The following is a 25,922-nucleotide window of genomic DNA, read 5'->3' on the forward strand; positions in this document are numbered from 1 at the left end:
ATTTTACATTAAAAAAAATATATATCTGTTGTAAAATATCCACTGTCATGTCACTACTCTTTTTTTTTACCTGTCGGTTTGCTCCTGTCTCTCCTTCACTTAGACTCCCTGCCTCAAGCCCTTGATGTTCCTGCATGGCATTAACGTATTCACAACAGACAACATTAAATATAGTAAATGTACTGTATCAGCATTTGACATAAAACACATTACCCTATAGTATAGGGCAGGGGTCACCAACGCGGTGCCCGCGGGCACCAGGTAGCCCGTAAGGACCAGATGAGTAGCCCGCTGGCCTGTTCTAAAAATAGCTCAAATAGCAGCACTTACCAGTGAGCTGCCTCTATTTTTTAAATTTTATTTATTTACTAGCAAGCTGGTCTCGCTTTGCCCGACATTTTTAATTCTAAGAGAGACAAAACTCAAATAGAATACGAAAATCCAAGAAAATATTTTAAAGGCTTGGTCTTCACTTGTTTAAATAAATTCATTATTTTTTTACTTTGCTTCTTATAACTTTCAGAATGACAATTTTAGAGAAAAAATACAACCTTAAAAATGATTTTAGGATTTTTAAACACATATACCTTTTTTACCTTTTAAATTCCTTCCTCTTCTTTCCTGACAATTTAAATCAATGTTCAAGTAAATGTATTGTTTTTTATTGTAAAGAATAATAAATAAATTTTAACTTAATTCTTCATTTTAGCTTCTGTTTTTTCGACGAAGAATATTTGTGAAATATTTCTTCAAATTTATTGTGATTAAAATTCAAAAAAATTATTCTGGCAAATCTAGAAAATCTGTAGAATGAAATTTAAATCTTATTTCAAAGTCTTTTGAATTTCTTTTAAAATTTTTGTTCTGGAAAATCTAGAAGAAATAATGATTTGTCTTTGTTAGAAATATAGCTTGGTCCAATTTGTTATATATTCTAACAAAGTGCAGATTGGATTTTAACCTATTAAAAACATGTCATCCAAATTCTAAAATTAATCTTAATCAGGAAAAATTACTAATGATGTTCCATAAATTCTTTTTTTAATTTTTTCAAAAAGATTCGAATTAGCTAGTTTTTCTCTTCTTTTTTTCGGTTGAATTTTGAATTTTAAAGAGTCAAAATTGAAGATAAACTATGTTTCTAAATTTAATTGTCATTTTTTTCGTGTTTTCTCCTCTTTTAAACCATTAAATTAAGTGTAAATATCATTAATTATTAATAATAACAGAGTTAAAGGGAAATTGAGCAAATTGGCTATTTCTGGCAATTTATTTAAGTGTGTATCAAACTGGTAGCCCTTCGCATTAATCAGTACCCAAGAAGTAGCTCTTGCTTTCAAAAAGGTTGGTGACCCCTGGTATAGGGTATATAGTTATAGTATAATCCCTATAGTATAATAGAAATGCTTATATATTTATAATATTAAATGAAATGTATCTTTAAAAAATCTACTTGACATCCTTCAGCTGTTTTTCTATTGGGGGGCTTACATGGTAAACAACTCAAATGAATGTTTTATCCAGACGCATACATTTGTCCAAATGTGGCCAAGGAGATGCATTGTGGGTTTCCTGGACGTCATTTACATCGCTAAAAGAAAAATCTAAAGAAGAGAATCTCTCATCTTCCACTAGTTTTTTTAATATATAAATCGCTCGCTTGAATATTCCATCTTCTCTTCTACGACTCTCTTGTCGTCATTCGGGATGTCTGTTGTGATTTCCCTTCCTGGTTCCATGACCCGCCCTATCTTGCCTCTGATTGGCCTCTCCCTAATGTTTTGCCTTAATCTCAACCAATGGTGACTCATCATAGTAACCAACCAACTAATAATGGATGTTCTTATACGTGCAAGCACTTCTTGGAAGGAGCAAAGGGAGGGGTTTAGTAACCCATGAAAGGGAATAGGAAGCGGGGGAGAACAAGGAACACAACAAATAAGTGATGCTTGGTCATTTTAACATGAAATAAATGATATCGATATTACGATATTTTATTAATTCATATCTTGTTTAGAAATATATCGATATATCTTACAAACTCGATATATTGCTCAGCCCTAATAGCATGCACACCTCAGAGTCAGCCGTGTTTTGAGTTTCAATCTAGTAGGCAACCAAAAAAATTTTTTAAGACAGTGGTTGTCTTATTTTTACACCTGTACAACAGTTGAGAATGTTAAAAAGACGCAATGTGTGTAGCTGACTTGTCTTAAGCCACCCTGAATGTTAAAATACTCTTAAAACAATACCCATGCAGTTAATAAAGGTTTATGATGGTGCAAGTTATTTTTGCATTCATTATTTTTTGGGGATTCACAATCACTTTTTCAGACCTAGTGTAAACACAACCAATGACTTGACTTACCACCTTTGGTTGGGGTTTCACTCTTCACTTTAGCAGGAGTAAGAGGGGTCAACCCAAGCTTTTTCTCCAGTTTCTCAGCTTGAGCTTTGAGACGAGCTTCTTGCCTCATCTTGCGGGCTGATTTTACTGGCTCGGCTAAGAGACGCACCTGACAAAAGAAAATAATAAATAAGCCAAAGCTGAACATTTTGGACAATTTTATGCATCTGACTGTGTGGTAACATGTTGAGGAATGCCCTTGGCTGTTTCCAGTGCACAAAGCAAGGTCTATGAAGGCATGCTCGGATGGCTTTCTGTGGAAAACCTCACTTTCATCAAACACTTATGGAGCCGACAGGTTTATTCTGGGTGAATAAACTAAAACTCATCGAGTATTGTATGTTTATTTTGTTTCAGACATGAGTGCATTTCATAACATTTGCACAATTCAATATGCCTGGAAGGGAGTAGACCAGGGGTCGGCAACCCGTGGCTCCGGAGCCGCATGCGGCTCCTTGACCACTCTGATGCGGCTCAGCTACATACATGCCGACCCCCCCTGATTTTCCCAGGAGATTTATGGATCTCAGTGTCCCTCATAGATTACTCCCAGGGAAAAAATAATCCTATTTACACTCTAATTACTAAATAAAGGGCATGCCCTAATTGCACTGCAGTAATTGTCCTCTATAGCATTTACATACAGCGTGCCAGTCCAGCCACATGTTGCATGTTGTTATTACTTGCACACACAGGAGACAGCAAAGCATACTTAGTCATCAGCCACACAGCTTACACTGACGATAGCCGTATCAAACAACTTTAACATTGTTACGTTACAAATATGCGCCACACTGTGAACCCACACCAAAAAAGAATGAAAAACACATTTCTGGAGAACATCCCACCGTAACACAACATAAACACAACACAACCATTACCCACAATCCCATGCAGCCCTAACTCTTCCGGTCTACATTATACACCCCCGCTACCACCAAATCCCCCCCACACATCAACCCCCCCCACCCCTCTCCGTGCGTTGGTTGAGCGGAAGAGTTAGGGCTGCATGGGATTCTGGGCATTGGTACCGTCAGTGTAAGATGTGTGGCTGCTGAGTTAGTACGCCTTGCTGTCACTTACGTGAGCAAGCTAAAATTGCATTCTACGTGTGGTCGAGCAGGTACACTGTTAGGGCAGACTGTAGAGGGCGCCAAATGCAGTGTCATCACGCTCTGATATTCGGGAGTCTCCCGGGAAAAATGAGAGGGTTGGCAAGTATGACGCTATCAAGCGACATTCATTCAAAACTCGCGGGCTGCACTAGCATCAAATTTCCACATTAAAGTGCGTGCCGGTGCGTGTGTCGGAGACCCCTAGTTAACATAGCACAAAGCGTTTAAGCTTTGTATGCGGTGTTTTTCATTTTAAATTTAAAATTTTTTTTTGTGGCTCCCATTACTTTCTTTAATTTGTGAAACTTGCCAAAATGGCTCTTTGAGTGGTAAAGGTTGCCGACCCCTGCAGTAGACGAATCAGAGCTTATTTAATCCTGCCTCTTCTCAAAAATTCACATTTTTTTACATGTTGACACTCACAATATCACATTTGTTTACACTTTGTTATCTAAATTATGTTCACTCCCTGTGTAAGGAAGGAAAATAAGACTTCGGAAAATCTAAAATATGAATAAACAAATGGGCATTAAATAACTGAGTGACTTAATGACAACTTGTGCAGTTTTAAAGGGGGCATATCATGATTTGTTTTCTACCTTCCTTGTGGTCTACATAACATCTAACGGTAGTTCTTTGGTCAAAATTTTGCATAGATTATGTTTTACAGACCATTTTATAGCCGCTTTCTGACATTCGCTTCAGTATGCGCCGATTTGTGGGCGGTCTTATTGACGTGGCTCCCCGCGCACTGTGTTGTAGTTTTTAGTGCTTCCATAGCGATTCTACTGACAGATATAAGTGAGAACTAGGGTTGTACAGTATACCGATACTAGTATAGTACCGCGATACTAATGAATCATATTCGGCCCTAAACCGCCTCTGCCACCGTCGTGGCATTGCTGGTTTTGAGAGCAGAGGAGCATGTTCGGCAGCGCACAAGGATGGAGTACTTACAAGCTGACAGTGTGTAGACAGAAAAGGGAGAACGGACGCATTTTGGCTTAAAAACTGACGATAAAGGTGAAGTTATAACACTGAAACGCCCTCAGAAAGAGGTGCTGTAAGACATGGCTAGCTGCAGTAGCTAGCAGCTAAAACCCAGTCTGCAGTGGTTTAGCTACTTCTAAATCACTAATCCTCGGCTCCATGGCGACAAATAAAGTATGTTTCTTACAAGTATCATCCCTGCAGGACGAGGAATAGCTAAACATGTTTCACTACACACCGTAGCTCACCGGCGTCACAATGTAAACAAACGCCATGGGTGGATCCACACCTGACATCCACTGTAATGATACTAAATACAGGAGTGTATCTAGTCGATACTATTATGATTACATCAATATTTTTAAGCATCACAAAATCATTTTTCTTTTTTTTTATATTATGTTTATAAACAGGAAATACGTCCCTGGACACATGAGGACTTAAATTATGACCATTGTATGATCCTGTAACTACTTGGTATCAGATCGATACCCAAATTTGTGGTATCATCCAAAACTAATGTAAAGTATCCAAACAACAGAAGAATAAGTGATTATTACATTTTAACAGAAGGGTAGATAGAACATGTTAAAAGAGAAATTAAGCAGATATTAACAGTAAATGAACAAGTAGAGAAATAATTAATTTACTACCACTTGTCCTTAATCATTTTGATAAAATAATAGAATGAGAAATGACACAATATGTTACTGCATACGTCAGCAGCTAAATTAAGAGCCTTTGTTTGCTTACTTACTAATAAAGGAAAAGTTGTCTCGTATGTTTTATTTAAGAACAAAATTGCAATAAGAAACATATGTTTAATGTACCATAAGATTTGTTGTTAAAATAAAGCCAATAATGCAATTTTTTGTGGTCCCCTTTATTTAGAAAAGTATCCAAAAGTATCGAAAAACATTTTGGTACCGGTACCGGTACGAAAATATTGGTATCGGGACAACCCGAGTGAGAACTAAACGCTACTTTTTTTTTAAAATGGCAACAGCAGAGGATGCATGTCCATGCACGAACCAGTCTGCCACACAACAAGAGGACAGAGAAAAAAAAGGAGCTTATAAACTTCAGTGTGGACTACAATGGCGGACACGTGCAAGGCATTCTGGGTACATTTATACCATATATGGATAATCCGCTGACTGCTTTCTCAATTTTAAGTCACCAATTGTGCACATTCCAAACAGCTTGTTTAGCGGTAGTAGAAACGACGGCAAGATTATTTAATAAATTTCTCAGCAATGCCTCCACGGTTTGATTTAATATTTTCAGGACTTATGCAAATCCCTATACACAACAGCAAGTATACATAGGTAAGGAGAGTTTGTTTTGCATAATAGGGCCACTTAAAGGTAAAGGTAGTAATAAATTCATGTTAAAATAAAAATGAAAGTAAACATTGAATGAGATAAAAATTATTATCAATAAAGGGAATATACTGTATATCAGTAAAAAAAGAGACATTAAATAAAGTGGATGTGTTAAGTATAACAAAGTAAAAAAAAAAAAAAAAAATCATAATAATTCACTTACCTCTCTTGGAAAAGATGACAGAACCTGGAGGGCCCCAGTTCGGATCTTGGCCCACTGTCCTTCAACACGGCCAAACTCATCCCTGTCAGAGACCTTGTATAGTGGAAGAACGTGGAGCTGCTCATCTTCCGGTATATTCCGAACTGCACGGTTGTCCTCCTTTGTTAAAGTGCAAACCTGAAAGCGAACAACGTCATGAAGTAGACCCATTAAAAATTCCAACTGACAGAGCGAACGCAGCCGAGAAGCAGTGGTAACAGGCCTCGCTTACCACAGTGCTGCCGTTGTTCATGTTGTGGTTGTCCTTGTGAGCGTGCGCACAGAAGTCCACGCAGGCCGTGACTCCTGAAAAAGGACGTCCCTCCCTCCAGCCCAGCCGGCAGCCGTCTCCTTCCTCCTCGTGTTCCACCTAACACAGGTGATCACGTTGAGAAACAGTTGGTTTGGGCTCATAATTAGGAAATTCATTTGCAAAACAAAAACCCAATAAAGCAGCAAAATGAATCAGAGTACACATAACTACAAAAAATGTGTTCCAGTATTGGACAAAAACAGTATACTGTATGTATTTGTGCTTCTGTTGTTAGTTAGCAAGCACTTCCTTCATCCATCCATCATTTTCTACTGCTTGTCCCTTTCGGGGGCCCCGGGGGGTGCTGGAGCCTATCCCAGCTGCATTTGGGCCATTTTAGTGTTGCCAATCAACCTATCCCCAGGTGCATGTCTTTGGAGGTGGGAGGAAGCCGGAGTACCCGGAGGGAACCCACACAGTCACGGGGAGAACATGCAAACTCCACACAGAAAGATCCCGAGCCCAGGATCAAACCCAGGACCTTTGTATTGTGAGGCACACGTACTAACCCCTGTTCCACCGTGCTGCACGCAGGTACTTCCTGCTGAATGGATATAGCTTAAACACATTATGAATGGACTGGAGGTGCCATTTTGATTTTGGGTCGGTCCATTCACATTGATCTGTACTTTTAGCCAGTACTGCACCAAAACGGAACGGGATAATCCCACTTGGAGCTCACGAGGTACAACCCTGAAGCGTTCTGGTCAAATGTTAACTAGAAAGTTAATATCTGCAGTGCGGACAAAATATTTGTCTTTGGCATTGGTGCTCTATTCATATCATCATTTTATATTCAAAACGCCTTGTGTTACACAGTGATATACAGTTTAAACAATAAATACATATAAATGCAGTTTATGGAGGTGTAACGATTCGTTTTAACAACGATTCGATTCGATTAAGAATTTGTAGTTGCCGATACGATTCAGGGACGATATTATTTTATTGAAACAATGCGATATGTTAGCTTAACCTATTGGTACTATATCAATCTACAAGGTTAATACAGTTCACTTCACTTTCTTACCCTCCATTTATCTGCTTTCTTTTGCAATTCATGTTATCATTACATACATGCATTGTTGCATTCAAACAATTGTATTGTTGATAATAGAAGTAATTATTCATTACCAATAGTGCTATTTCTATTGGTATTTGTATTACTCCATTTGTAGTGTAATAATGTTCATTGTCATTTCTGTGTTATTAATATTTAATTCACTAACTGCTTCTTTGCTATCACTTTTACCATCATATTTGTACATAGTGTATTTGCTGATGCTGTTCTGTTGTTGTTGTTGTTGTCTCTGTCTTATCCCCCTCTTGTCCCCGCAATTTCCCCTTCTGTCTTATTTTTTCCCCCTCTTTATAACACCTCCTGCTCAAAACATTAAATATGTCCATTTATTAAAGTCAAATGCAAATAAGGCAACAAGAGAAGTATCCCACACTTCTCCTTTGTAAATTAAATCTGAACAGCAAATATGGGCATCTACATCAACAATATGATTTGCCTGAGTAGCTGCACAGGACAAAAAAAAAAGAAGATTAAAAAAAAGAAGAGATACGATACGATATGTAACGATTCAGTGAGTTGAAATCGATTCAGTAACTTTTTAGCAAACAAAATTCAACCAGTGTGACTGTGAAATAAGTAGTGGATACTGAACATTGTATTCATCCATCCATCCATCAATTTTCTACCGCTTGTCCCCCTCAGTGTAAAATTGTATACTCTTATTTGAATAAAGTGCAACACTTCATGTTGAATGAACAAGAGGAAAACATTTTCTGCTCCCCTTTTCAACATTTTTTCAATAAAAGTACCGTAACCAACATTTTAACAGTAGATTTACCTGCTCAATAAAGTTCTGACTAGGCCATACAGTATCGGTTCTCCGCCCTGGCGTCGCTAACAAAGGACAGTGTCCTATGTGTGCGGAAGCATGTATACCCCCTCATCCCTGTTGATGGTGTTGGCCCCTCGCCTATTTATTTTCATGGTCTCCTTCATCCATCTCTTGTATTTCTTTCTTTCTGATGAAATAACTTTTCCTTGGGTGCCTGTTGTTGTGTTCCGGAAATTCGGTGGGTGGTCATAACTTGCATATTTTATAAAAGAAAGGGCATCTCTATCCTCCTTCAAAACCGCAATAAAAGTTCACCTCCAGGCAGCTACAACCCTAAACTAACACCCTCCCCGGATTGCTAATAATCAAATGTAAACAATCAAATGCAGATACTTTTTCTTATGCCTTCTGATCTCTCCTCTCTCTCTCTCTATGTCCACTACTTGCTGTCCATATCCTACCCCCCACCCCCACCCCTGATTGTAAATAATGTAAATAATTCAATGTGATTATCTTGTGTGATGACTGTATTATGATGATAGTATATATGATAGTATATATCTGTATCATGAATCAATTTAAGTGGACCCCGACTTAAACAAGTTGAAAAACTTATCCTGACACCCCTTCTCAACTGTCTATGTGATGTCAAGGCTTGGTTAGCCCAGAATTTTTTAATAATGAATGAGGGAAAAACGGAAATTTCAGTTTTTGGTCCGGCCCTCACTGACTTGGGACCATTGCAAAATCATGTGCGTCCCAAAGTCACCAGCCTTGGCGTCACTATAGACAGCGATTTTAAATTTGACAAACAAGTCAATGGCGTTTTAAAATCGTGTTTTTATCATCTTCGTCTTTTAGCAAAGGTAAAACCATTTTTATCTTTTAACCTTTTTGAACAAGTCGTGCATGCTTTTATTTCAAGTCGCCTGGACTACTGCAATGCACTTTATGCTGGCATTAGCCAAAAAACTCTCTCCCGGTTGCAGTTAGTCCAGAACGCGGCAGCACGACTTTTAACAGGGGCCAGGAAACGTGAGCATATAACCCCAATTCTTCGGAGTTTGCACTGGCTCCCTGTTCATTTTAGAATTGATTTTAAATCCTTGCTGTTTGTTTTTAAAGCTTTACATGGACTGGCACCTCAGTATATCTCGGACCTCATCCAAATTTACACTCCTGCGCGCGCTCTGAGGTCCGAGAGCCAGCTCCAGCTCGTGGTGCCCAGGACGAGACTTAAAACCAGGGGAGACAGGGCCTTCTCTGTGGTCGGCCCTAAACTCTGGAACACTCTGCCCCTCCATGTTCAAACTGCTCCCACAGTGGAGTGTTTTAAGTCTCGTCTAAAGACCCACTTTTATTCTTTGGCTTTTAACACTACGTGAGTTGTGTGGTCTTCTGTCCTCTGTTGTCCTGTGTGGTTAGGGTTAGGGTTATAAATTTTGATGTCTATTTTACTGTTTTAATTGGTTTCACCCTTTAAAATCGTTTTTAATCATATTTATTTTTTATATTGTCTCTGTATTGGTTTTCTATTCATTTATTCTTTGTTTTTATTCAGTCATTGGTGTAGCATAATATTGTTTTTAATATTGTTTTTAATATAGTTTTTAATATTGTTTTTAATATTGTTTTTAACATGGCTGTGCAGCACTTTGGAAACATTCTTGTTGTGTAAATGTGCTATATAAATAAAGTGGATTGGATTGGATTGGGTGTTACCATTTAGTGGTCAATTGTACGGAATATGTACTTCACTGTGCAACCTACTAATAGAAGTCTCAATCAATCAATCAAAAAATGCTCCGCTGTCACTTCCGTTGTGTGGGTCGCGTCTTTTGTTGCCTAAAGTTGTGTTGCAGCTTCATATTATTGTGTTGTGTCGTTTGTCTTTGTTGTGGCTTTTGCAATCATGCTGTAACTGAAAGTTTATGTGTTGTCATTTATAATATTGTCTTGTGGCATTTGTTAGGACCTTTCTCGACCACCGTAGGTATCCGCCATTTTTGTTTTGATGGCGCCACAGAAGGGCAAATAGACTTAACGTTTAACGTCCTTATCATTAAAAGTGCTAAACTTCATATAAAGTCTGCCGTTTATAAATCCAATGTTTTTCTTTTTCTAGGATAGATAAAAACGTTTTGTGGCCTAAAGTGTTTTCTATTCGGGCTCTAGTACTCTGGAATGCCCTCCCGGTAACAGTTAGGGATGCTACCTCAGTAGAAGCATTTAAGTCCCATCTTATATACGCTAGCCTTTAAATAGACCCCCCTTTTTAGACCAGTTGATCTGCCGTCTCTTCTATGCTCTGCCCCCCTCTCCTGCATGGAGAGATTATTAGGTGACCACAGATGCTGCGCTAGCTGTTCAAAGTCGGGACCCGGGGTGGACCACTCATCTGTGCATCAGTTGGGGACGTCTCTGCGCTGCTGACTTGTCTCCACTCAAGATGATCTCCTGCTGGCCCCACAATGGACTGGACTCTCACACTATTAACTAGATCCACTCGACATCCATTGCACCGGTTGCCCAGGGGAGGGGGGTCCCCACATCTGCGGTCCCCTCCAAGGTTTCTCATTGTATCCCATTGGGTTGAGTTTTTTATTGCCCTGTTGTAGGATCTGAGCCGAGGATGTCGTTGTGGCTTGTGCAGCCCTTTGAGACACTTGTGATTAAGGGCTATATAAATAAACTTTGATTGATTGATTGATTATCATTATAAGTGCTATACTTCATATAAAGTCTGCCGTTCATAAATCCAATGTTTTTCTTTTTGTAGTATAGATAAAATCAATTGATTTTCTTTTAAAACGATCTTGGATCGATACCTATCTTCCAGATGGTAAACTTGCCGAGCACAGATCGATATACTGGAATTTTAGGAATATAAATCGATCTATCGATCAATCGTTACACCCCTCGTAGTACGTATCGTCGTGTTTTTTTTTAGTGTATTTTTTAGGCTTCCACGATCGTTGTGTGATTACTGCATTTCAGGGAAGTCAGGGTAAACCTACCGTAAGAAACTGTCCAGTTCTAGACATACCTGGTTCTGGAAGGCTTCAGGGGCGAGGCTCTTATAGAGGGGTGCAAGGTCAGTGGCAAGACCCTGGAGGTTTTTCTCGATCTTCTCCTCCTAAAAGTCATTTAAGATTATTGATTGAATAGAATTCATCCATAGTGCAAAGTACAGCAAACCCCTCACTCACATCATCCCGGTAGTCTCCAAGCAGGCGGAATTTGCGTGGCACTTTGCTGCGGGCGAACTTACAGCCATTAAAGTACATACTCCACGAGCAGCCAAAAGAAAATGACGCTCCGCAGGTATCCGGGTCCAACCCCTGACATGCACATGTACGACTGTGGAGGACAAAAAAAAAAAGAGTGAGATGTAAAAAAAAAAAGATTGTGTAACTGAAAGGAGGATGCGGAAACACTCACTCTTCGTTGAGGGCGCAGCGGCGGCTGGTGGGGGAGCCGTATTTAAAGAGGGTCTCTGTGAGCTCCTGGTAGAGGTGGTCCGCCACCAGCCGGGGGATTCCCTCCCAGGCCAGGATGAGGATGACCAACACAGCGGTGTCACAGTGGTGCCCTGGCCTCTGCCGGACTAAACACAGCAGCTTCTCTTCCTCGCTGCCTCGTCGGATCACCTGTCAAGTGATTGCAAATGTGCGTTCACTCTTCTACCTTCTAGGGGCTTTAAGGAGAACTGCATTTTTCTTTGACATTTTGCCAATAGTTCACAATCATTATGAAAGGCACGACGATAGATGTTTTTTGTTTATTTTTTCATTTTAAAGATTAAATAAATGCGATCAAAAGTCCGCTTACAATGGAGCCTATATGAGCCGCTCAATTCTGCCTATAGAGCCCGTTAAAAAACATCCAAACACCTCCATTAGGGTTTTATATACATGCTTTAAGTATATATGTAATGTAGTAGTGGGTATATTTATAATAACATTTACATAATTTTATCTTTTTTTTTTTCTTTATCACTGATTTCTGCTCACTGCAGACTTCATGAGAGCCAACAAACATAACTAAAAAAACATCACTTACTGTACAACATCTGCTGTCATTAGGATGCCGACTGCTAGGATGTTCATTAGGGGCGGCATGGCGTAGTAGGTAGAGCGCCCGTGTCAGAAACCTGAGGGTTGCAGGTTCGCTCCCCGCCTCTTACCATGCCGTTGTGTCCTTGGGCAGGACACTTCACCCTTGCCCCCGGTGCCACTCACACCGGTGAATGAATGTTGAATGAATGATAGGTGGTGGTCGGAGGGGCCGTAGGCGCAAATTGGCAGCCACGCTTCCGTCAGTCTACCCCAGGGCAGCTGTGGCTACGAAAGTAGCTTACCACCACCAGGTGTGAATGAATGATGGGTTTTTAACATGTAAAGCGACTTTGGGTACTTAGAAAAGCGCTATATAAATCCCAGGTATTATTATTATTATTATTATTCATATATTCCCATTTAGATGAAAAATGTCTCATAATCCTCACAAAGGAACAAGTTAAAAAGCTAAAGTACCAATGATTGTCACACACACTAGGTGTGGTGAAATTTGTCCTCTGCATTTGACCCATCCGCTTGTTCACCCCCTGGGAGGTGAGAGGAGCAGTGGGCATCAGCGGTGGCCGCGCCCGGGAATCATTTTTGGTGATTTTGGTGAACAGGGTGGGGGGGCGAAGAAACAGAGGGAACTAGCGTTTTTTGTCTCTTTCTCGCCAGTTCCAGAGGCTAAATGGCTGTCAAAGTGTCCCAACTTGTCGGAATACCTACTCCGACGTCCCATGTCCAGGTGAGATGCATGATTTATGATCTACAATAAACTTACAGGGAGCAAGGAAGCGAGGAAACAACAGACCACTTGATGATGTAAACATAGGGATCACGGCGCCGCTATAAATAGTTTGTCTGCGTTAGCGCTTATAATAACAATATTACTAATACATGATAAATATTCAAGTCACGTAATGTAAATGGAGTATTGTTGGCGGTTTTTGAATGGTTATTTATTGGATTTTATGGGCAAAATAGTGGAGCTCCCATTGGCTACACTGTAAGCTGAGTTTTATGTAATATTTAGAATGCATTAAAAAAAATCCATCTGTCGTCATGTCATTCACAATGAATGTGAACGATAGGCAAAATTCCCAAAAAAGACTGAACATTTAAGACTGTCATCGGAGGATCGAACCGACAACCTTCAGGTGGTAGAATGTGAGACAAACACCCAAACACATGAGCCACGTAGCCCCCACGCACGTGTTGTTATGGACATTTTTTAAAAACATTTTCGCCACAAGAAATGATAATAATAACAATAATAATCAAATTAATTAGTTAGAGAAGTGAAACATTTATTATAGAACGTTAAAACATAAAAGGGTAATGTTTTATGACTACTTATTAGTACTTGTGAAGTACAAATATCTTTTTATCAGAGCAACTGTATGGACTATCAGGTACCACTCTCAACAATAAGGACTTTTTTCTGTTGTTATCGTTGCCATTACAATTATCAGTAAAAACTTCAAAGGTGTACACACACCAAAAAAACTAAAATGCAAATAACACTAAAAAATACACACAGGGAAACAAAGGGGATTGTTTGGGGATGTAGTTCATTTACATACCCATTTGGCTATCGGACATCCCTGGGAGCTCTTTCCTTCTTTTCCAGTGTAAACAACAACTTCCAGCCTCACTGCATTTCCTTTGGCGCCATATCTGTGACACACAAGGCAAGCCTTTAATAAAAAGAGAGACACTGTGTATACACACACACACACACACACACATATATACTATACAGGTGTATATATATATATATATATATATATATATATATATATATATATATATATATATATATATATACTGTATATATATATATAAATGCGCACACACAAACACATTTCTTTAGGTATACTTGCACTACTCACTAAATGCGATAAAAAGAGGTGCATAAAAAATGTTGTCTTTACAAAGATATTAAAGCTCAGCATAGTGCAGAGAGCTGATGGGTATTGTTATGTTTGGAAATGCACCTTTTTTCTCTTATGGTAGATCCTACAGTATAGTGAATCGGGAAGCTAATGTTGTCATAGTTGCATACGCATTACATCTGTTAGTCCTTGATAGCTATTTTTAAGTAAATGTAACGACTTGGTATCGGATTGATACCTAAATGTGTGGTATCATCCAAAACTAATGTAAAGCATCCAAACAACAGAAGAATAAGTGATTATTAAATTTTAACAGAAGTGTACTGTATTTTTCGGAGTATAAGTCACTCCGGAGTATATGTCGCACCGGCCGAAAATGCATAATAAAGAAGGAAAAAAGCATATATAAGTCGCACTGGAGTATAAGTCGCATTTTTGGGGGGAATTTATTTGATAAAACCCAACACCAAGAATAGACATTTGAAAGGAAATTTAAAATAAAAATAAATAAAGAATAGTGAACAACAGGCTGAATAAGTGTACGTTATATGACGCATAAATAACCAACTGAGAACGTGCCTGGTATGTTAACGTAACATATTATGGTAAGAGTCATTCAAATAACTATAACATATAGAACATGCTATACGTTTACCAAACAATCTGTCACTCCTAATTGCTAAATCCGATGAAATCTTATACGTCTAGTCTCTTACGTGAATGAGCTAAATAATATTATTTGATATTTTACGGTAATGTGTTAATAATTTCACACATAAGTCGCTCCTGAGTATAAGTCGCAAACTATGAAAAAAACTGCTACTTATAGTCCGTAAAATACGGTAGATAGAAAATGTTAAAAGAAAAAGTAAGCAGATATTAACAGTAAATGAACAAGTGGATTAAAAATTCATTACCTACCGCTCGTTCTTAATAAGTTTGACAAAATTACACAATATGTTACTGCATATGTCAGCAGCTAAATTAGGAGTCTTTGTTTGCTTACTACTAATAGACAAGTTGTCTTGTATGTTCACTATTTTATTTAAGGACAAACTTGCAATAAGAAACATATGTTTAATGTACCGTAAGATTTTTTGTTAAAATAAAGCCAATAATGCAATTTTTTGTGGTCCCCTTTATTTAGAAAAGTATCGAAAGGTACCAAAACTTATCAAAATACATTTTGGTACCGATATCGGTACCAAAATCGGGACAACACTATACTGTATACAGTTACACTGTTTACGTCACATGTTTACAGTTTCACATTCTAATATGTCCGAAAAGGAGTAGGAAGAAGCAGAGTTTATTTGATCCTGCCCCTTTTCCGTCGAGAAGTCATTTGTAATACATTTGTTCACTTCCTTTTTCAATCTTTAACACAACTGGAAATGCATGAATACATAAATAAAAATCACTACAGTTCACATGATTAGGGAGTTAAATTACTACCGTAATTTCCGGACTATAAGCCGCTACTTTTTCCCCTCGTTCTGGTCCCTGCGGCTTATACAACGGTGCGGCTTATTTACGGCCTGTTCTTCTCCGACACCGACGAAGAGGATTTCGGTGGTTTTAGTACGCAGGAGGAAGACGATGACACAATGATTAAAGACTGACTTTTCATTTACCGGTAGGCTGGTTATTTTGATAACGTACAGGCGAGCACTTTGTATTACTTTGCACCGTTGTATTATTTGTACTCTGCACGAATGCTGTTCGCCATGTCAAAGATGTGAAAGTTTGATTGAATGATTGAAAGATTTATGGTTAATAAATGGGACGCTTTGCGTTCCCAAACAGTCATCTCTGTCCCGACAATCCCCTCCGTGGTAGCAGGAACCCCTATATACTACGGTAATTACACATCAAAACCCTGCGGCTTATAGTCGGGTGCGGCTTATATATGGAGCAATCTGTATTTTCCCCTAAATTTAGCTGGTGCGGCTTATAGCCAGGTGCGGCTTATAGTCCGGAAATTACGGTATATAGTTCACATCATTTACTGAATATGTGATAGATTATGTGTCATTCATCAGTAAGGTTTATCAGTATTCCTTTTTTGTACTTAGTAAACACTTTGAGTCTGAATCAGTACATTGTGTGACTTCTTTGCTCAATCTATTCCATAATTTCATTCCACATACTGATATGCTGAAGGTTTTAAGTGTTGTACACACATACAAATGTTTTGAGTAAAAAAAAAAAATCCTAAGATTATATGTCTACTTTTTTGTTGAGAAGATTATAGTTTGCTTGATGCACAATTTTAGCTGTTTGCATATGCACCATATCAGTGAATTTCAATATTTTTGATTCAATAAATAAAGCATTTCAATGGTCTCAACACCGATATATTGTTGTTATTTAAAAGGAAGCCCTCACACTTGACCTGTCCCGACATGTTGTGTGTGTGTGTGTGTGTAGTGTGTGTGCAGTGAAGGCAGCAGGTGCACATGTTGAGCGAGCTCAGCAGTGCTTCCTTTTAATGACACACTCCTTGGCTGTGACCCCGCCGCATTCCACCAAGCCTGTGCCTGACGAGCAGACGCTCGGCATGTTTGGTGCTGAACACGCCCACACCTATTCCTAGCCACTATACCAACAATAATGACAATAGTAGTAGTAGTGGTGTAGATGGGAGTTACTCTACCTGTTTTCCATCAGTTCCCTCACAGCAGGAACACTGGGTCCTGCTCCAAGGTGCGTATAGTAAGGGCCTTCCTCTTTTTCAATGATTTGGTCTGTAGGAAAAAATATTCTGTATTACAAGTGTCTACATTGGGAGTCAGATTTGCATAAATAAGGAAAAAAAACAATAATGGTGTCAATTTATGAAAAGCACATCCTCTACAACAGACCTGGGCAACTTAAGGCCCGAAGGCCGTAAGCTTTTCAATCTGGCCCGCCGGACATTCCCAAATAATTTTTGTAGATCTTTAAGTTAGAAAGTGTAGCTGACATTATGATGTGCAGTGATGTTTTCAAATTACCGTAAGTCTTGAACTATACAAAGTATTTCAATGGTTGGAATCTGCGCTTTTGCATTATATACTAGTTAGAATAGAATAGATAGAATAGAATACAATAGAAAGTACTTTATTGATCCCTGGGGGAAATTCAGAACCAGAGTTCGCTCACAATAGACAATAATAATAATAAATAATATAATATATATATTAATTATATACATAATATATGAATAATATAAATATATTCTACATATATTCTACATTTAAGTGCAGTCAAGGAACATGTGCATTATACAGTCTGATGGCTGTCGGTATGAAGGACCTCCTGTGTCGTTCCGTGTTGCATTTTGGGAGTCTGAGCCTTCCACTGAACGTGCTCATTCTCTCCGCAAGGTCCGAGTGTAGTGGGTGGGAGGTGTTGTCCATAATGGCTAGGAGTTTTGCTAGACTTCTCCTCTCTGACACCACCGCCAGAGAGTCTAGCTCCACTCCCACCATGTTACTGGCCTTCTCTACCAGCTTGTCCAGTCTGTTTGCGTCCCTCGCTCTCAGCCCACTGCCCCAGCTGGCCACGGCGTACAAGAAGGCGCCCGCCACCACCGACTCATAGAACATCTTCATCATCTTTGTACAGACGTCGAAGGATCCTAACCTCCTGTCCCTTCTTGTAGAGTGCCTCAGCGTGTTTTGACCCATTCAGCTTGTTGTCGATGTGTACTCCGAGGTATTTATAATCCTCAACCATAGTTACTATTGTAATCTAATTAGTTACTATGGTAATCTAAGTCACCGCAGCTCAGACGAGGCACCAAGCAGTGTGGGTGGGGAGCGTTTCCACAGAGTGTTTCCAGAGCGGCCAGCTTGAAATGCGGGTGTCTGGGACAGACGCGGAAGGAGATTTTTACAAGAAAGTTCTAAAGCTTAGCGATATATCAGATATATCAGATTGTAGGTGGGGTTTTTTTTTACCCTTCGCGTTCATATATGGCTGTGTTTGTTGCATTTTTGTTGCGTTTCGCTTGATTGTAAAATATGTCGATCAAAAGAGGGTGTGTTGTTCATATTTTGTCAATATTCAGTGTTTTATCGTTCATAGTTAATATTGTAAATCCCACATTCTTTATTTTTATTTACATTGTTGGTGTCTCATTCAGGCGGTCTTTCATAACGTTTTTAGCATTCAATCAGACATTATTGTGAGGTTTTGTATTAGTGTTCCTAAAAATAGACACATTTTTTTCTCTAAATTTGGCCCCCCGAGTCAAAATAATTGCCCAGGCCTGCCCTAAAAGTATACATATCATACTGTATGTATAATGCGTTTCATAACTAATTGATTATGAATTCTGTCAATTGTGTGGTACTGATTAGCAGTGTCTTGAAACAATTGAGTGAAAATGGAGTGCTGGTTTGCAACCAGCAGAGGCGCTGTGATTGGGTTGCCACAAGTTTTGCTGTTTAAAGAAGCAATATCAGCTATAGAAAGTTGAACTACAACTAAGCAAATGTAGAGTACAGTATCACAATTCCCCCCTGCAACATTGCTCTCCCATAGAAACAGGAGTTCAGAACATCCAGAGAGAGATTCAGATTTAAAAAATACAGTAGCATATCATTGATTTCAACAAAAGTCACTTAAGGGCATTTACTCAAAATAATACCTTGGTTGACTTTGACCATCCACATGTGAAAAAGGAGCAACATTTCTGGCTTTAATTGTTAAAGTCTTAAAGGGGAACTGCACTTTTTTGGGAATTTTGCCTATCGTTCACAATCATTATGAGAGACATAACGTCTTTTCTTTTTTTTTTAACGATTTTAAAGATCATAAAAAAACGCTTGAAAATTGCGGGTAATAGAAGTCACCGTTGTAGCCTTCAAAGCCCTCTAAAACAACTTCAAAACCCTCCATCAACTTTTTATATATACAATACAAGTCTATAAATAATGTAGTAACAGACACGATCATAACAATATGTAATATGTACAACATTTACCGTATTTTGATCATTTTAATTATTTCTGGGACTGATCTCTTCCGCGCATTGATTTCTGTTTCCATAGCAGCAATTAATGTGTGTTCCTACTTGCGGATACAAAATATATGTGTGTGTTAAAGTTAAATTAAAGTACCACTGTTAGTCACACACACACTAGGTGTGGTGAAATTACTCTCTGCATTTGACCCATCCCCTTGTTCCACCCCCTGGGAGGTGAGGAGAGCAGTGAGCAGCAGCGGTGGCCGCGCTCGGGAATCATGTTCTAATCATGGCAGACTTGTTAACAGACAAAGTTGAACTTGCCTGAGGTCAAATCATTTGGAGTTCCACCAAAAGAACAGAAGTTTCACTCTATTATTATTGAGAATTGAATAATAAACTAACGTGATAGCAATGGTGATAATTACAGGCGCAAATATCATTGGCAGCATGAACTTACCCATGCATTGACAAGAAGGAAGATCAGACAGTTTTTTGGAGGGTGTGTTGAGCAGGTTCTTTGTGGGGGTGTCCAGAAACATCATGGGTGACTCCAGAAAGCTGTTGACACTGTTCTTGGATGGAGTTGACTCCGCAGAGTGGCCCGCATCTCCATCAGTAGACGTAGACAAGACAGTGACGGGTCCCGACCTCTCCAGCTTGTAGTAGCTCTGCTGGCTTGGGGGAGGGGATTGCCGAGTCCCCGAGAGGCCGTTAGCCAGATCGGGGTAGGTAGTCTGGCTGAGGTGGGCAGCGCCGACTAGGCTGGCGTTGGGATCAGCACCGTGCTGCAGCCCTCCAAAGGGCTGAGCTACCTGAGGTAACAAACGCCTTTCACACTCCTGCGGTGGTCCTCCTGGAGCAGGATTATGGATGTGGAGGGGATGGTGACGATAAGACAATAGTGGGTTCTCCAGGCCTACGTTGGTCTTTGTGAGAGGACTGTAGTGGTGAGTCTGGGTGGTGTGGTGGATGAGTTGCCTTGCTTTCTCTTGAGCTTCAGCCATGTACCTCTTCAGGTCGATTTGAGCCTGAGGCAGAAACAGGTTCCTCCTATGGGGAAGACCTGATTTCCCCGGCGTAGGGATCTTCTTTCCTCTGCTTCTGTTTGACGCATCTCCGTTTGCCAAGCGTTTTGAAAGGGGGGTCCTGCGGTCAATTCCCTCGTGTGGTCCCCCGTTAATCTTTTTCTTCCTGGGCTTTGAAGGAGTTGTTCTCGTTTTCTTTACGGGCGTCTTCTTCTGACTGGGTGTTAACTGTGAGTTGTAGTTGTATTTGATGGCTGACACAGGAGTCCCCTTCAGATGAGGACTCTCTGACAGCTGGCCCTGTCTGGACTGGATGATGAAGGCCAAGTCCGCCAGTTGAGCCGCCACCTCCTCCTCATCTTGGTTTCTCCTCACTTTCTGTCTCTCCCAAAACTGATGCTCACGGTCTTCATTGGGTCCTACATTGTTGTATTCTGACTTGATCACACGAGATCCAAAGCTTTGGTAGATTCTTCTGCAGGGTGCTCCATCGCTTTCCTGTTTTGTGTTAGCGGTTAAGCCCTGGCAACGCTTGATGACATTCCCTTGTCTGGCCACAGGGGGGTGTATTACGGATGTCTGGTGAATCGGCGAGCTGATGACCGACACTTTGTTGTAGCGCATGGTTGCTGATGGTTTGGCTTCTTGCGTGCTTGGGGGAAGTTCACACTTCCTTTCAGTTTTAATGAACACTGGGCTGTGTTGAGGTATAGCTGCCAGTTGAGTTAAGGCCTCAATGGCAATAGCCTGGTCAAAACTAAGATTCCTCTTCTCTGCCAGAGACTGCACGCTTGGTAACAAGTCATTTGAAGGAGGTTCACTCTTGATATTCAGGGGAGTCCTTAGCAAGTCGCTTCTAAAATCCTTTGACTCCTTCTTGATTAATCGAAGATCTGTTGGCTCCGTTTTGATGCATCGAAGTGAAGAAGAATGTGAGCTGAGGAGTTTATTCTCTAGTCCTCTCCTCTGTGTGACAGAGAGACATACCACCGCCGCCAACGTGGACAGAGGGTCTTCACAGACCTCATCCGCCTCACGAAGCTGTGTGGTGGTGGGTTCTTCATCCCGCACCCACGGCTCCTCCAGTTTGATTCTTTTCAGTGGAACTGTGTCATGTGTTGAAGTCTTAGATCCATTCTGAGGACGTATGGCTGCAATTACGCTCCGTTGAGGCTCTGAGGCAATCATGGCCCTGTGATACTCAGACTTGGGGTCCAAGTGAGACCTGTCAGTCATATTAGCACCATTGTGTTTGGTTTGGTTCTCCAGGGATCCATTGAGAAAATTTACAGAAGGGCGTACATGTTGTTGAAGTGCAATGCTGCTCAGCTGCAGCCCGAGCTCTCGTTGGATAAGTGCAGGCCGTCCACCGAGGTCCGACGCTGGATTGTGGTGGAGCGAGTTGGTGATGAGGGTAGTTTTTGTACGTTGTATGTGGCCTTCCCCCTCCTCGTCCTCCTCTGCGGCAGTGTGGGTGTCATCCATCGGCGCCTTCCCCTTGCCATTGAACGACCCACTTTCTGCAACCACCTAAGACAGAGAAACAAGGAGATGACTCAACATGGTGTGGTCGGGAGTGTGATTCAGCAATGCAACAGACCGCCTCTCAGCGTGGCGAGGGCATCTGCTGCCTCCTCCATCAGGTTGTGGAAAATATTGTGGCATGTGCCAGTGATGCAATGCTGACAACAGAACACTGTGATACATCAGATTCAAGGCTGCCACTGGTGCTCAGTTACAGCAGAGTTATGACTGCCACCGATAACCACAACACATTCAGACTTTAGTGGGTTTCTTGATTGCATAGGTAGTGGGTTACTGCTGTTCAAAATTGCATGTGTACATAAGTACATAGTAACACACTGCACACCCACAGGACTCCTTCACAGGGCCCACAGCAGATACATGCAACTGGCGGCCAGCGGGCCACTACCGGCCCGCCAAAGCTTTTCATTTGGCCTGCCAAGCATCATTCAAATAGGCTTGATGAAACCATTAAAACTAGGGCTGGTCATGTATGCAGTAAACTCGCCACCTCGTGGGAGTAAACAGCGAGGAATGTATCACAATGAAGCAGTAGTGGGGTGAGTAGAAGAAGACTACTCATTCAACCCTGAAAAAAAAATCAAAATAAATTGCAAAAATCTGACTTTTAACAATGACTGGACAACAAAATATGAATGTTCTGCTCCGACGGACACATTGATCCAGACAAGCAGCAACAATGGTAGAAATTCCAGTGAGTAAGCTTCGTCACGAAACTTGGTCAAACATTTGTAAGTAGATATTGTGCATGAAGATTTTTAGGTTTTTTTGTATTGACATTGCTGATTTTTGTGATGTATTTTGTATTTGTGGTTGTGTTGTTTTGTCTGAGAGTAACTATGCCGATCAAACCTAATGTAATTCATGTAGCGCTAAATTTGACCAGTAGAGGGCAACAATGCTACACCTTAGGTTTACTGTGATAAGCGGTAGAAAATGGATGGATGGAAGTCACATACTGTGTGTGCAATGTTTGGTGTGTGAATGTTGTATAATTTCTACATGTGTAAACATTTGTAGTTTATTGTGGGAATATATTAACACTAAACCTGCTGTTTTCCATCCATCCATTTTCTACCGCTTATTCCCTTCAGGGGGGTGCTGGAGCCTATCTCAGCGGCATTCGTTTTATTCATGTAAAATACATACTGGATGTTATACTTTTGTAATGTTTATTTTATGTTTATATTTTCAGTCTTACAAAACTAAATGAAGGAAGGAGTGTAAAGAAAAAAAACTGAAGAAGGAAAATAATGCAAAAGAAGGAACATCAATCCTCAACAAAACTTCTAGCGCTTCTGTTTCTTCATGCTTTTAACTAGCTGCACATGATGGAAACGAGTAGCGAGGGCAGAATAATTAATCTATTGACAGTGCAGTGTGAAAGCCGATGTGTTTACTTTGCAAATAAGTAAACGCAGTCTCAAAGAAATATAACCTGCGCAGGCACTTTCTGACGAAATGTCCACATTTCCATGTCCGGCCCCTGAGCCTTTGGGCTCTTGAAACTGCGGCCCTCTTCATTATGTAGCTGAATAGCCCTGTTCTACAGTGTTGATGCAAGTAGTACTTGAGATTTCTTTACTTATATGCAGAGAGTACACTTGAAATAGAATATAGGCAATGTTTCTGTAAGCAGTTTTGATAAGCTTAAAGGGGAACTGCACTTTTTTGGGAATTTTGACTATCATTCACAATCATTATGAGAGACAAGAACACAAGTCTTTTTGTTATTAGGATTTTAAAGATGATAAAAGATACTTGGAAGATGCAGCAAATGTTGTAGCTTTCAAAGTCCTCTGAAACCATTTCAAAACCCGCCATCACCGTTTTATATACACACTGCAAGTCTATATATAATGTAGTAACAGACACTTCATAACAATACGTAATATCAACAATATGCACCATATTTTGGTCATTTTAATAATTTACGGGACTTCCTTTACTGGCGCATTTATTTCCGTTTCCATAGCAGCACACATCTGACTTCTGGCAACAAATGTGTGTTCCTACATCCGCAAACAAAGACGCGAGTGTGTTCTAATCATGGCAGACTTGGTAATAGATAACAAGAATTACTATTTTTGGACATATGAGGATTCACAACCTTATCTTTTTGAAGCTGAATATACAGAGGATGAACAGGTGCTTGTAGAAGCGAGCACAAAGAAGACGGTGAAACGTTGGAGCAGACGGAAGCCCAGAGAGTGAGGTCGGTGCGATTCGGTCACGCTACAAATCTGGAACGTTTGAGCCAAGCTATGCCGAGTTAATGGAGTGCCCAAATCAACTGAGAACGTTCCCCAGCCAGCTGAGTGAGTCACTTTAATATTGTTCATAATACATGCAGCATATCACCGTACAACTACAGTACATACACTCTCTGGCTAATTGTGTACAAACAAATCATGAAATGTCGGCTAATACTTTACAGATACTATAATATGACTGTTCATGTTTTTAAGTTAGTACAGATTAGTGTCCGATCGTATTGTGTTGTGCATTATGAACTCAAACGGGTTTCGTGTTGACATAGAAGCTAGCTTATCTCTTTCCGTAGCTATATTTTACGGTTAATACCATAGCACGCCGATGTGTTACTCCACTATAGAAAGAGTTCCTCAGTGTTCGCTTTTACAAAAACAACGTCGCTACAGCTTGGTTATTATACAGGTTACGGAACGTAAATGAAGCATTGTTGATGGTTTTTGAATGCAGGTGGTTTAGAGGTAGAAGTGATTGCTCCCATTAGCTGCATTGCAAGCCACCTGGAACAAGCCGATTTTTATATGTTAGAAAGCGAAAAACTACAACCTTTTGTCTACTTGTCTATCATAAGGATTGTGAATGATTGGCAACATTCCAAAAAAAGTGCAGTTCCCCTTTAAAGCTTCCCTATTATTCAAAATTGACTTTTTAATGATATTCTATCAGTACTATGTGTCCCTTATGAGCACCACCTACACTATATTGCCAAAAGTATTTGGCCACCCATCCAAATGATCAGAATCAGGTGTCCTAATCACTTGGCCCGGCCACAGGTGTATAAAATCAAGCACTTAGGCATGGAGACTTGTAAAATGGGCCGCTCTCAGGAGCTCAGTGATTTCCAGCGTGGAACTGTCATAGGATGCCACCTGTGCAACAAAAAAAAAATCCAGTCATGAAATGTCCTCGCTCCTAAATATTCCAAAGTCATCTGTCGGCTTTATTATAAGAAAATGGAAGAGTTTGGGAACAACAGAAACTCAGCCACAAAGTGGTAGGAGTGTGACATTTGGTGGAGGAGGAATTATGGTGTGTGGTTGTTTTTCAGGAGTTGGGCTCGGCCCCTTAGTTCCGGTGAAAGGAACTTTGAATGCTCCAGGATACCAAAACATTTTCGACAATTACATGCTCTCGAACTTGTGGGAAAAATTTGGAGCGGGCCCCTTCCTCTTCCAACATGACTGTGCACCAGTGCACAAAGCAAGGTCCATAAAGACATGCATGACAGAGTCTGGTGTGGATGAACTTGACTGGCCTGCACAGAGTCCTGACCTGTACTCCGATAGAACACATTTGGGATGAATTAGAACAATGACTGCGAGCCAGGCCTTCTCGACCAATATCAGTGTGTGACCTCACCAATGCGTTTTTGGAAGAATGGTCAAAAATCCCTAAAAACACACTCCGCAACCTTGTGGACAGCCTTCCCAGAAGAGTTGAAGCTGTAATAGCTGCAAAAGGTGGACCGACATCATGTTGAACCCTATGGGTTAGGAATGGGATGGCACTTCAAGTTCATATGTGAGTCAAGGCAGGTGGCCAAATACTTTTGGCAATATAGTGTATCTCCACTCACTTCTGATGTTCAGTCACTTTTAATGCTTCACTACACATTTTAAAATGAAGCTCTGTCACTAGCTTGTCCATTTTGTTTATATTCGTCAAAAAAGCAAACCTTGCATGGAGTTGCTGTTATTAATATACTGTTAGCACTTTAGCTCACGTGGCTATGTTAGTGTTGCTAACATTTGTGTCCTTCTGTCCCCACTCTGTAGCAAACATGAGTCTGCTCTCTTTTTACATGGGAGAAACGCCCATCCAACTCTAATCAGTGTTTAACAGACCCATCAAGAACATGCATCAGCCACACCAGACCCCAACGAAACCAACTGACCAGACATGA

At 40.3% G+C, this 25,922-nt stretch overlaps 1 protein-coding gene across 3 annotated transcripts in view; it reads right to left on the bottom strand.

Moving 5' to 3' along the window:
• tet1 (tet methylcytosine dioxygenase 1) overlaps positions 1 to 25,922 on the bottom strand; it is an 85,377-nt gene that overhangs the window by 13,116 nt on the left and 46,339 nt on the right. For 2 of the 3 annotated variants that reach the window (XM_062058096.1, XM_062058098.1), the window contains 9 exons: positions 19,636 to 21,733; positions 16,878 to 16,968; positions 13,910 to 14,003; positions 11,707 to 11,915; positions 11,475 to 11,625; positions 11,312 to 11,401; positions 6,332 to 6,469; positions 6,061 to 6,237; positions 2,369 to 2,516 (listed from right to left, as the gene is read on the bottom strand). In XM_062058096.1, the coding sequence (XP_061914080.1) occupies positions 2,369 to 2,516; positions 6,061 to 6,237; positions 6,332 to 6,469; positions 11,312 to 11,401; positions 11,475 to 11,625; positions 11,707 to 11,915; positions 13,910 to 14,003; positions 16,878 to 16,968; positions 19,636 to 21,733 (3,196 nt within the window). The remainder of the gene's footprint in view (positions 1 to 2,368; positions 2,517 to 6,060; positions 6,238 to 6,331; positions 6,470 to 11,311; positions 11,402 to 11,474; positions 11,626 to 11,706; positions 11,916 to 13,909; positions 14,004 to 16,877; positions 16,969 to 19,635; positions 21,734 to 25,922) is intronic. The other variant, XM_062058097.1, reaches the window with a different exon arrangement.

The sequence above is a fragment of the Entelurus aequoreus genome, linkage group LG09 (assembly GCF_033978785.1).
Source record: "Entelurus aequoreus isolate RoL-2023_Sb linkage group LG09, RoL_Eaeq_v1.1, whole genome shotgun sequence".
NCBI classification, from domain to species: Eukaryota; Metazoa; Chordata; class Actinopteri; order Syngnathiformes; family Syngnathidae; genus Entelurus; species Entelurus aequoreus.